The sequence below is a fragment of the Chenopodium album genome, chromosome 7 (assembly GCF_948465745.1).
Source record: "Chenopodium album chromosome 7, dcCheAlbu1.1, whole genome shotgun sequence".
Taxonomy (NCBI): domain Eukaryota; kingdom Viridiplantae; phylum Streptophyta; class Magnoliopsida; order Caryophyllales; family Amaranthaceae; genus Chenopodium; species Chenopodium album.
In genome coordinates, this window is record NC_137840.1 from 71,775,115 (window position 1) to 71,787,876 (window position 12,762).

At 32.5% G+C, this 12,762-nt stretch overlaps 1 protein-coding gene and 1 pseudogene across 1 annotated transcript; both read left to right on the forward strand.

The window, feature by feature from the left end:
* The first annotated feature begins 200 nt into the window (after positions 1–200).
* Positions 201–1,373, forward strand: LOC145640628 (very-long-chain aldehyde decarbonylase CER1-like; annotated as a pseudogene).
* Positions 1,374–6,023: 4,650 nt separating this feature from the next.
* Positions 6,024–11,246, forward strand: LOC145638378 (very-long-chain aldehyde decarbonylase CER1-like). Its single transcript, XM_081689345.1, has 10 exons — positions 6,024–6,162; positions 6,786–7,006; positions 7,393–7,625; positions 7,781–8,000; positions 8,131–8,506; positions 8,664–8,771; positions 8,853–9,053; positions 9,129–9,242; positions 10,223–10,396; positions 10,736–11,246. Exons 1-10 carry the CDS (start codon positions 6,103–6,105, stop codon positions 10,898–10,900), a joined length of 1,872 nt encoding a protein of 623 aa, XP_081545471.1. The 5' UTR covers positions 6,024–6,102; the 3' UTR covers positions 10,901–11,246.
* Positions 11,247–12,762: the final 1,516 nt, after the last annotated feature.

Here is a 12,762-nt window from a genome sequence, read left to right on the forward strand (position 1 = left end):
AAGGGTCAAGGGGATGGCCCAAATTATTGTGATAGAAAGATCAAATACGGAGTAGTAAGGATAGAGACAAAAAAAATGTTGTTTGTGGGTAAATTGAAGTATGTTTTAGTTGCAACAGGGGTAATTCACAGCATATACTTGTACATTGTAAAATCAGAGGAGAGAAGCCTCTTTTACCTTTACTTCTTCCCATTTATGCTATGGAGGATGCTTCACAATCAGATATGGATCAGTTTGTCGCGCTATGGATTAGTAGGTCTATGATCGATATTGAGAGATTAGTCATATTTTTTCGCGGCATTTAGAGACTAATGTTATTGTACATGGTACTAGCTTAGTCTGGTCACCTGATGATATCAATTGATTTTTAGACTTGTAAATGTTGTAATTGATCTTTCCAATTTCTGTTCTAATAACTTGCTACTATAGTCAATTTCCATCATTTAATTTGTTTATTTCATTGATTTATTTCAGCGATTATTCATCCATTTGCTAAACACATATCATATATGGTTCTCTTTTCCTTGCCATTGTTAGCATCATTATACACTCAAACTCAATCTATAGCTAATGTGACAATTTATATTACTTACGTCGACTTGATGAACAATATGGATCATTGCAACTTCGAGGTGAGTCCAAAATGGGTGTTTACTATATTTCCTCCACTCAATTAAGTATCTCATGTACACTCCGTCGTAAGTATTTCTCAACTCTATCGACTTGATGAACGTTACACCACGGGGCCTAAGACTTTCATAGAAATTCCGTAACTCTGTACTAATTTTGTTTGTTTGGTTCGTTACAGGTTTCATTCTCTGCATCACACCCAGTTTAGGACAAATTACTCACTTTTCATGCCATTCGACGACTACATCTATGGAACTACCTGAAGAAGCCGGAAGATGTTCGAATGTGGTAAACCCAACCCTGAATTCCAAATGGTAAACGTCATGGCTCATGTGGCATGTCACCTTGTGTTCCTTAGTCATGACATGGGTGTGTGGAAAAACTTTCGTTGTCGAAAGAAATACCTTTCAAGAACTCAAGCTAAGGCACAATCATGGATTGTTCTGCGCTACAAGAAACGTGTAAGTTATAGTATTACTTATTTGCAAAAGCAACAAGAGGCTATCGATAAGTTAATCGAAGGAGCCATAGTCGAGGCAGATAACAGAGGAGTCAAACTAGTGAGCCTTGGAGTCTTCAATCAGGCAAGTCTTGTTTCGATCACGACTTTCGTTTTAACCAATTCAATGTATCGATGAGGAGCCTTGGAGTCTTCATCTCGATCTTCAGGGCTGGGGGAGCAATTAAACAGGAGCGGCGAAATCTATTTGGAAAGGCTATCGATTTTTGATTTAATCATTTGAGTAAATCCATCCGTTAGCTACTATCTCTAACTAATTTAACTAACCTTTAATTTATTTGTATGTATCAGAATTGGTTGCCAAGAAGGGTGATGAGTGTATCGCGACTCGCGAGTAGCCGGAATAGTGCAGGCCTTGGAAGGGTGGAACTTCAACGAATGTGGTGATAAGACCTTCGACATAGACAAAGTTTGGGAAGCTTCCCTTCGACATGGATTTCGCCCATTCTTGATGACACTTTCCTAATAAATTAATTAAATAAATAAATTGTATTTTAATCATTTATGCATGCCTACTCATATTAGTTAATTATATTTAATTTGCTCTTATGTAAGTATGACGATCTCTACTTAGCTAGCTAGCTATGGGATCTAATTGTTGTTTAAAATCTATACATAAACTATAAATGAAGAAATAACAACAAATCTGTTGTATGCACATTGGGATCGGATACTCCGTAACTTATTGTCTACTTTTGTTTTAAGATTATTGAGTAGTGTACATTATTATGTATCATATCGATTGTATGCATCTTTCAATATTATATCAAGACAATACTGAATAAAACAAAGATATTGTTGAGCCCAGGAACAACCTACATGTGAGCATTCTCTTGTCCCACACTAAAACACTAAAGGGAGAGTGTAGTGGTAATGGAATCCCACATTGAAAGAATTCAAGAGTTACCACCACAATATAAGGCTAAGGGGCTACTTCCCTCATTGCCATATACTTCGTAGTTTTTAGGTGGAGCCTCCTTGGTCTTGTAAAGTGGTGGATTTGCACTTTTCTACGACAGGGTGTGGCCCAAGGATTCTTATCAGACTTCACCTGGTCTATCATGGGTTTTTTTTTTCGATCTATATTTTGTGGGCTAGACTCTTGAAAACCGACTTTGATACATACATCAAAGTGGTATAGTTTCTATGTTATGTACGTATAAAGTAGACATGTAGTTATATATAGATACAAGTATTAGACAACAATATATATAGTACTAGTATCTAGTCCGTATCTATTAACCCATAGATATTTAAAAGGGGCTGAACCGGCCCCTTGACAGGCCAGCAAAAGTCTGTCATTAGGCTTAGAGGTATAGTACTAGTACACCCCACTTTGAATTGAAGAGACGAAATGTGTCCCTAACAATTCATTTTCGTGGGGTTTATGATAGTAAATCTTCAACTTGAAGAATATAGCGACGTAGTCCTCAAAGTATGTGTGTCTAATTTGCAACATGCATGTTTGATTAGCTCATAATGTCCTCGCTAATTCGGGAAACAGAAATTATTACTGGATTTGGAAATTCGATATTTTCCTCCTCTCTTTCCCTAAACAATACTTTTTTTTTTTGTTCATGCCATCTTCTACCAAAGGCGCATTATTTGTTTTAACCCTAAATAATTGCCTACTTAATTACAATTTAAGGCAATATGGTATTATAGGTTGGTTAAACAATGGTTCGATTGACTTAAAATCAATATTTGATATTTATATCATTGCGACCCCATGACAATCCAAACATAATTGTACTTACACCTAAAATCTTGGCTCAACCCCTTTTTAATAAAAGACACTTAAAGGACTATAACCAAATTCCAAAAATCATCATATCATTGAAGATGACAATCTCGTAGTTATCAACACAGTAAAAGGTCTTGAACCCCCAACAAAAATTAAAACTTGTCATTATCAATAGATCAATAGAGGCAATTAAATTTAGAAGACCTTATCCATCGTCTTCTATGTACATATATAGATCATGTAATAGCCAACTACTCGTGACTCGTCGATTATTTATTTATAGTGATCAAATGCATCGGGTAATTCATTCAAGAGAAGGGCCTCCTCATGTAAATATTTTTTTCTTATCTATCATTTAAGGGGTTATAGATATTAATACATGTACAAGTGCAACATAAAGTCTAAGAAAATGGCCGGTGAGCATTAGGTCCCAATCAAATAGTTACCTTTTATGAATTTATGTCACTATTTATTCTAATTATTATTGCCTTTTATATGTATCACCTAATTATCTACGTGGGGTTACATGCATGGCCAGCTATGAAGACAATAAATTATCATGCAGTACTACGTACTAATCAATAACTTTAATGTATGGCTATTTACTTAATGCAAACAAAAAATATACACTTTCGGTTAAAACTTTATTTGCTTATGTACTCCGTAGTAAATAAACATTTACCAACATATATCAGAGATCTAAATGTACGTAATTTGTTAGTCGAGCCAAAAATTTAGACTTAGCTTTGGCTCATTAAGTCATTTAATCATCGATAAGACAAGCTAAAATATATACTTCGTATATATGTTTGTAATTTGTTTCATACTCGTTCAAAAATAAAAAGCTCAAACTTCAATTCCATTCTTCAGTCTTCATTATGATTTTTTGCTACTATCACTAGCATGACGGTATTGTATGTACATTACATTGTACATGCTTGATCTGAACTCGATCTAACCCAAACTTGAGTTATATATTGAATGAAATCATTGATTACGGAAGTACTACAAATATCTAACAAGCTCATCTCTTAACAAAAATTTTTAGGTACGGCCAAATATAGGTGATAATAATCTGAATCATATTATACATATGCTCTGCTAGTTTCATGTACATGTCTAAATAACCCAATTAAGAGTCAATTAGCTGTTTGTTTACAGTTTGTGCTTTATTTCAAGTATAATAACATGTAGTAATTTCTTAATTTGTGGTAGTTATAACAAATAAATATCGTACAAGTAGACATATACATGATATACAAGTGTACAATACCTAGTGCCTACCACTATGCTGTGGTCCAAAATACACGTGGATAGCAATTACAGCATCATGTATTAATATTTTACCTGTTTTTATTAAATTTTTGCTTCGAAGATATCCTTATTATCATTTATTTTCGATCATTAAAGTTATAATTATACTCAATTACTATCGATACAACAAATATCGGTTCTAGATATCAAATCTAAGTATAATAGTTGGAAGGAATTGAGAGACTTTCCATGTGGGATATTTATATCTTTTTAAAGAAAAAGACAAAGGTTTGTTTAAGAGTTTAATTTGGTTGCGGATATAGGTCAACAAGGAAACAAAAGTGTTCCCTCCGTTTGTTTTTGTTTGAGATATTTATAACAAATCAAAACAATTATTATAATTAAAACATATTTTTGTGACATCTCATTAAATTTGTGTTTATAAATATGTAATTTTTTTGTAATATATAGTTTGAGATATTTGTATTATTATAATGTTGTATTGATAATCATGCAAAAAGCCAAAAAAAAATCAAATAGAATAGTATAACTAGAATATAGTGAAAGAGTCTTTCAAAAAAAAAAAAAAAAGGAATATAGTGAAAGAGGGTAACATGTGAAAAAGACTTACTTTAACAAACGAAATAACAATCGTTAAAACAAAAAAGAAAAGTAAGAGTAGTCCAAAAGTTCTTGCAATAAACCTAGAATCTAAGGTTCAAAATCGAATTGAAAATCGATTAGAATGAATGGATGATTGGAATCACAGCACATATAGTTTTATGTAGTGAGGATCGGACCCAAAAAAATTTCCAACAGTGTGCCTTTGGTTCAGGTTTGTCATTAGATATCTTGGGATTTTTTTATCAGTACTAAAGTATCTTTTAATGTGATATCATCCTATACTCAGCATAAAAGCCAATTATGTTATTAAAAAAAATGTAACATATTCAAGTTAAATATTTTACAAGGAAACTGAGTATAATAAATGCATAACTTAAAGGTGTTAAAACTTAACTAATACCTACTCGTTAAAAATTTTACAGTAGTCATTTGAAATATGACTACCATAATGTTTTCATGATTATAAAGTTTATAATTGATATATTTTTTTCTAGGTAATTAATTATTTTACTTAATTTTAGGTATAAAATAGAATTATCAACATTTTTTTGATTTTATGTAATTTTTATTTTTATTTTATAGTTTCTCGAAAAAAAAATTATTATATATTGGATTAAAATTTTCAATAAATATGTATGCATAATAGATATAATAAGACCAATTGTGACCATTTTATAAGGTGAAAAAAAATAAACCAATCATATTGTATACTATTAAAATAATATGGTAGTCATTTTCAAACGACTACTGTAAAATCATCCACCTACTCGTATTGTTTGATGAAACCGAGTCATTAGCCTAAATGGGAATTTTAATTTTGACTTCACTTGATTTTTACATATTTTTTCTTATATGAACTTATTAAACATTATTAAAACTTGTTTTAGCTGTAATGTGAACTTGGATATGTAACCCTCATAAAAACTTATCTTTTCGTGAATTAAATTCATTATAACTAAACCGACCTCATAACTACTTAAATAAATGAAAATAAGGCAAGCAATCAAATAGACTCTTACCGTCTTTCTAAAAAAAATAGAATATACTTTTACCGCCGAATTTTCTAATAATGAAATTATTTTGAAAGACGAAAAATATCAAAGCGGAATTTCTCATTTAGTACGGTACGATCAAAATTTTGCTCACCCTTACCTGCCCAATTTACTCACATCAAGACTAAAGGCCAATAACTTTGCCTATCTCTATATATAGCTAGTGCTCTTGTACGTGCTAGTATCATCTATACATCGTGCCTTATTATCATTATTTATAACGACTAATATTGTCGTCTAAAGTAATAAAGTGTGTATTTTATTGAGAGAAAAATAGTATGGCTTATACTCCTGGTTTTCTTACGCACTGGCCGTGGGAGCCTCTTGGCAACTTCAAGGTTTCTCTCTTTAACTAGTTTCGATCTCCCTCCATTATTCTAATTGTAAATTAAATACTTGATTAATTGCATTAATATGGCATATATATTTTGTATCACTTGTATATACTACCTCCGTTACAGGTTATGTGCAACGATTTGACATCAAGCAGAGAGGGAAAATGTCTAATCGTTGCACATAATCTGTAACGGATGTAGTACATGTCTATTGCTAGCTAGGGTTATCTTGCATGAATTTGCATGCTACTGTTGAAACAATAATAATGTCATTATGAAAAAATTATTTGTTGCTTGCTTGTATATATATATTGTTTATGTTTATGTTATCGAGTCTTGTATTGTCAATTTGTCGATGGAGGTAATCCCTAGAGAGAATTTTTGTTCTCTTCATTAACATAAAGTTGTACCTAATATGACATGTTTATCTTTGTGACGCAGAGAGTATATCTATTTAATTTGGGTGAAAATGACCCCTCTCCTAGTCTTAAGATTCATTTTTTTCTTGTGCATTAACAAATGATAAGTATCTTTTTGGAATGTAGTCTAATTTAACCTTAGCCAGATTAATTATGTTGTTGCTTAATTGGTTACTAACACATAATGTTGTTTTTTGTGTGATGAAGTATATATTAGTGGTACCGGGTGTGATTCACAGCATATACTTGTATGTAGTAAAATCAGAGAATAGAAGCCTTTTTTACCTTATCATCTTCCCATTTATGCTATGGAGGATGCTTCACAATCAGATATGGATCAGTTTGTCACGCTATCGAACAGCTAAAGGCAAGAACCTTATTATCGATAGGAGCCTCGACTTTGAACAAGTAGACAGGGAAAGAAATTGGTACGTAACATTAACAACCTTAATTAACTCGATCACCATGCTATTTATTCTTGAGTTTGCCTATGGCCGGGCTAGCTTAGTTCCATTCATCGAAATATTTCAAAAAATTGAAATTAATCTCTTATGGTACAAGAATGATATTTACTAAAAAAAACTTAGTAGGGTTAAATGGTTACGTTGCAACTATCCTAATCAGCTAGGCCACATACATTTCAATCAATTTCCGAAATTGAGTTCTTATAACATTAGATTAAATAAGATTAAACAAACAAAATAAAACGATTTGTACAAATTTAAGGTTGTAAATAGGCCAGTAGACAGTATTATATAACACTTTCCTACATTAATTAGCTAATCTTGAATGATGAAATCGTTCAATTTATCAGGGATGACCAAATTCTGCTAAATTGGATCATATTTTACGTAGTATTTTGGATTTGGGATGCGGTAAAGCAACCGCCTTTCTGGAGAATGGATGGCCTAATTCAAATGTTCTTACTTCATACTGGTCCTGTGGAATTCCTCTACTACTGGCTACACCGAGCATTGCACCATCACTTCCTCTACTCGCGCTACCACTCCCATCACCATTCCTCCGTAGTGACTGAGCCCATTACATGTAAGTTCGTTACATATGCAAATATACTATGACTCAAATAATAATTATCATGCTAAATATAATGTGCCATTTCTCTATTGATGTTATATATGTATGTTGCATCTATATATATATGATACCTTTTAATTTCGATTTTATTTTATTTGTTTTTGCAGCGGTCATTCATCCCTTTGCTGAGCACGTAGCATACTTCACTCTTTTTTCCATACCATTGCTAACGGCATCATTCACTCGAACTCACTCGATGGTTGCCGCGGGTGTCTATATAACTTACATCGATGTCATGAACAACTTGGGTCATTGCAACTTCGAGATCATTCCTAAATCGGTGTTTACCATATTTCCTCCTCTCAAATATCTCATGTACACTCCCTCGTAAGTACGGTGTATATCTCAACTCTATCGATATAGCTTCTCGATGAGTAGTCTATCTAATCTTAAACATTGCTTAATTTCACTTAAATCTTCATTTCGAGACCTAATTTTATGATGCTTATTGCAATAGGTATCACTCTTTGCATCACACCCATTTCAAGACGAATTACTCTCTTTTTATGCCATTTTATGACTACCTCTACGGAACAATGGACGAGTCCACGGATTCTGTTTACGAAACGTCTCTAAATAAGCCGGAAGATGTTCCTAATGTTGTCCACCTTACACACCTAACAACACTGCAGTCAGTTTACCAATTAGGGCTAGGATTTGCCTCCGTTGCATCAAGGCCTCTTAACTCAAATTGGTACTTGTGGCTCATGTGGCCTGTCACATTGTGGTCCTTATTCGTCACATGGGTCCATGGCCGGACATTTATCGTTGAAAGAAACACCTTCCAAGACCTTAAGTCACAGTCCTGGGCTGTACCGCGGTACAAAAAACAAGTAAGTTGTTAGGAACAGAAAAATTTCTCTGTTCACCTCAACCATCAGCTTAAGCTTTTGGTTGAGCTGATCCTTTAACAATTTATTTTTATTTTTATTTTTATTTTTTATGTTTTATTTTTTATTTTTTAACTAACATATTTAGTGTATGTATTAGTATCAATTACAATGGCAACGAGAAGCAATAAACAATTTGATCGAAGAAGCCATACTAGAAGCCGATAATAAGGGAATCAAAGTAGTGAGCCTTGGACTCTTAAACCAGGTAAGTCATGATTATTATCTAAAACATTAAATCAATTTGATCTTTGAGATCGAGCTAGTTTTAACTTCCCCATTTCTTCAGGGAGAGTTCTTAAATAATAACGGAGAACTATACTTGGAAAGGCACCCTAAGCTTAAAGTGAAAGTGGTAGACGGTAGTAGCTTAGCTGTCGCGGTTGTGCTTAATAGCATACCTAAGGGAACTTCCAAGGTTCTCTTTAGAGGTAGCCTCTCTAAGGTTGCTTATTACATTGTATCCGCGCTATGTGACAAGGGCATCCAGGTAATTTTCCGATCATACCGGCTTGTTTAGGATCTTCATAGCTTTATTTCTTCAATTCTTACATGTTATATTCAGGTAGCCACCATAAGGAAGGATGAACATGAGAAGCTTAAGGCGAAATTTGAGCTACTAAATGAAGATAGCACCAATTTGATCTTTTCATCATCAAAGAGTTGCAATAATTATAAGGTAGATTTTGGCTCTTAGATTTTATTTTATACTTCGTATATACTTTGTAAATCTGTCACATATCAATATTGCAAATTTACTATATGAAGAGTTTTATGCTTTCCAAAACAAAACTATAACCATTATTGACATCATCATAATTAATAATTAAAGAGGATTCCAAAAAATGTCTCACGTTGTTGGTTTTCCTAGAGTATAAATCATAAGATGATAAAAAAAATATATATGTTTATGAATATTAGAAATCCAAATGTTAAAAATTTATGAATTGTAGAAAGAATTAATTTGCTAAAAGCTATCACTAGACAGATCATGGAGTTGAGGGATGGTTTGTTCCTACAATCCTACATCTCCCTCAGGAGTGACCTGGGTTCGATCCTCACCCCACCCGTCATGTGATAGGAGGGCAACTAACCCTCATAAGATGGGGTTAGCTAAGTATTAGTTTTAATAGTCTTTTATTAGAAAAGACAGTTAGATCGAGGACCAACTCAACGAAAAACATAAGCTAATGGTTGAAGTTTAAAAATATGTAACTGACTTAAATTAGGCCAAAAATATATTGAAAATTAAAGAAAATTACATACTCGTATATGTTTTGTATTTTGTAACTTTGTACTCATTTATTCTTCTTGTAGTTTCTTTCCCTTATGATCTACCCTTGCCGGTTTAATGACATGTCCATTATAAACCCGCAATTAACCAGCAACCGACTTAGATCCGACCCATTTTGACCCTTTTAAAAATGACCCTCTTACAACCCGACCTACTAATAACACCGACACTAACTCAACCCTTTCAAAAACCAGGTCCATCCGATCCAGCTTAGCCTATTACATCATAAGATTAATTAGTTGTGAATTCTTGTGATATATTGACATGACCAAACATTCATAACTGACGTTAACTTGACAACACCCTTAATTGTGAAAGAGTAATTCTAATTGGAAGAATGTATTAATTGCACCTTTTTTATACAGGTATGGTTAGTTGGAGAAGATTTGACGAAAAATGAGCAATCTATTGCATCGAAAGGAACATTATTTATTCCTTTCTCGCAATTTCCACCCAACAAAACTAGGAAGGATTGTTTCTATTTGACCGCACCAGCTATGTTGGCTCCCAAATCTTTTGGTAACTTGCATTCTTGTGAGGTTCGTTGCACAAAACACAAATTCTATTGCGATTATTTATTTAATCATTTAAGTACATCCATTTGTTATTATGTACAAGTATACTTTTTCTAGAGGTAGTCACAGTAATCAATTTGATAAACAAAATTTGTTTATCAAATGGTAAAATAGTAAATAAAACAACATTTAAGTCCAGTCATCATAGCATTTTCGTAGATATATTAACAATAGAGGGATCCATATTTAATACGAAATGGTTGATTTATTTACAAGTTTATTACCATTTGATGTTAAATTGATTAACTGGTATTTTCTGCTTTTTCTAACCAAAATAAACCTTTTCTTTTTTTGGTACATCAGAATTGGTTGCCAAGAAGGGTGATGAGTGCGTCGCGAATAGCCGGAATAGTACATGCTTTAGAAGGGTGGAACACTAGCGAATGTGGTGATAAAATTTTTGACCTAGACAAAGTTTGGGAAGCATCGCTTCGACATGGATTTCGACCTTTCCTTAGTCGTAATTAAGTTAGTTAAGCTCGTACAACGTTAAACGGTTCTTCCATTCGTTTTTGTTGCAACGTTTTTTTTTGTTTTTTTTTTTGGAAAGTTTTAAAATACTACGACAATATGTATTTGCAACATTACTAGTGCATTCCTCAAGTTACAATTAAACGTGAATAGAGGATACTAAACAATAGACTTTATGGCAGGCCATTTGCCTAGCTATAAGATATGTTTCTCATTTTTCTTTGAATCCAATGTTCGTGGCATACTATCAAATAATTTGTAAAATGTTGGTTATACACGAATTATATTACTTTGCTTTTATTATTAACATATCTAGTCAAAAAGAAGAAAGGAAAAAAAAAACCCTAGACATCTCTTCTCTATCTAATTTTTCTCTCTAGGGTTCCCCCCAAAAAAAAAAAAAAAAAAAAAAAAAAAAAAAAAAGTGTTTCATAGGCCTAAATTTTGGATATTTCCGACCCTTTTCCTTGAGAGTGTTTATATTTTTGTTATCAAATTTATTTAATCTACACTCTTAACTCTTTGAACGTAGTAAGTACCCGACCCCTATAGTGGGTTTGAGTGTAGTAAGTGCCCCTATAGTGGATTTTATTCCAGTTTTGTTTTTGTTTTTTTTTTAGTTTAATATAGTACAAGTTGTTTCATGGTAAAGATTTATGCAGGATTGAAAAAGAGGTTAATCCTTCATTTACAATCCGATGAATCAGAAGAAAAAAATTCTTTACGTCTACATCAAATCAATAGATCCCCTCTTCGAAGAAGGTTGTAAATCAAAGGTTGTAAATCAAAGCGATATGAAAGAGCATATGAAGATTGTATGATTTGCAACAACGATCGTAGCTTTGCTGAAAGGATGTTTTTATTTTATTATATCGTCCTGTATTTAGTTGATATAAATCTCTTTGTAGATGTCGTATAAATTTTTAATTTATGAATCAATCTTTATTAACAAAATATATTAACATATCTATTCATGTGTAGTGTAATGGTAAATATATAAAGAAAATAGGGAATAATAAGAGACCCTTCTCACGAGGGGAACTCCTAATACTTAAATAATACTAGTAATCAATGTATATTTGCATGCCATGATTATTCATTTTAAACTCCACAACTTTATCTATTAGGCCTTGTTTAATTAGTTCACCTTATTTTTACTTATTTCAGAAAAAATAAGTTCATATCAGAAAAAATAAGTTCAGATCAGATCTTCGTTTTATGTGCAGTTTTTTATCGCTAAATTTCTTTAGTTTCGTAATGAATTTTTTTTTTTTAATGAAAATCACTTATTAATAAAATACACATTACTACGAATCTAACAAGACTCCACTTGATACATTTTTTCCGTATAGATTATCGTATATTTAAGGTTAAAGTTTGGTCAAATTTGACATTCAAATCAGACCAGATTAGATCAAACCAGACCAGATTAAATCAGATCAGATCAGTTCAGTTAAACAAAAATAAGGTGAATCAAATAAGCCCTTAATATGATGTTATTTTAAAACAGTCATTGAAAATTTTATTTTATACAAAAAAAATTAAAAAAAAAAATATGCATCACACATGATTAATTTAGTGCTTCATAGAAATAATCTCCATCAATTGATTCTTAAATTGGACTATTCCCACACTTTCATCCCCCCTAACTTAGCCCACAAACGCAAATCTAGACTTCATGAATCATGACTTGAGTAGTTGGGTGTTATGCTACATTGCCAACATTGGTGTACCCTAGCTATATCTGATAGTTTAACAATGTACTGTATCAAAGTAGGCCATAGCCCGGCCCGCAGGCTAATAGAAAATTGGGTGTCTTACGCAAATACTTGGCTGAGGTCGCGCTCAGTCATTAATCA

Coding starts and splice junctions, on each gene's coding strand:
- LOC145638378 (XM_081689345.1), top strand. CDS start 6,103: ATGGCTTATACTCCTGGTTTTCTTACGCACTGGCCGTGGGAGCCTCTT. Junction 8,001..8,130: donor TATCTCATGTACACTCCCTC/GTAAGTACGGTG, acceptor TTATTGCAATAG/GTATCACTCTTTGCATCACA. Junction 9,054..9,128: donor TATGTGACAAGGGCATCCAG/GTAATTTTCCGA, acceptor TGTTATATTCAG/GTAGCCACCATAAGGAAGGA.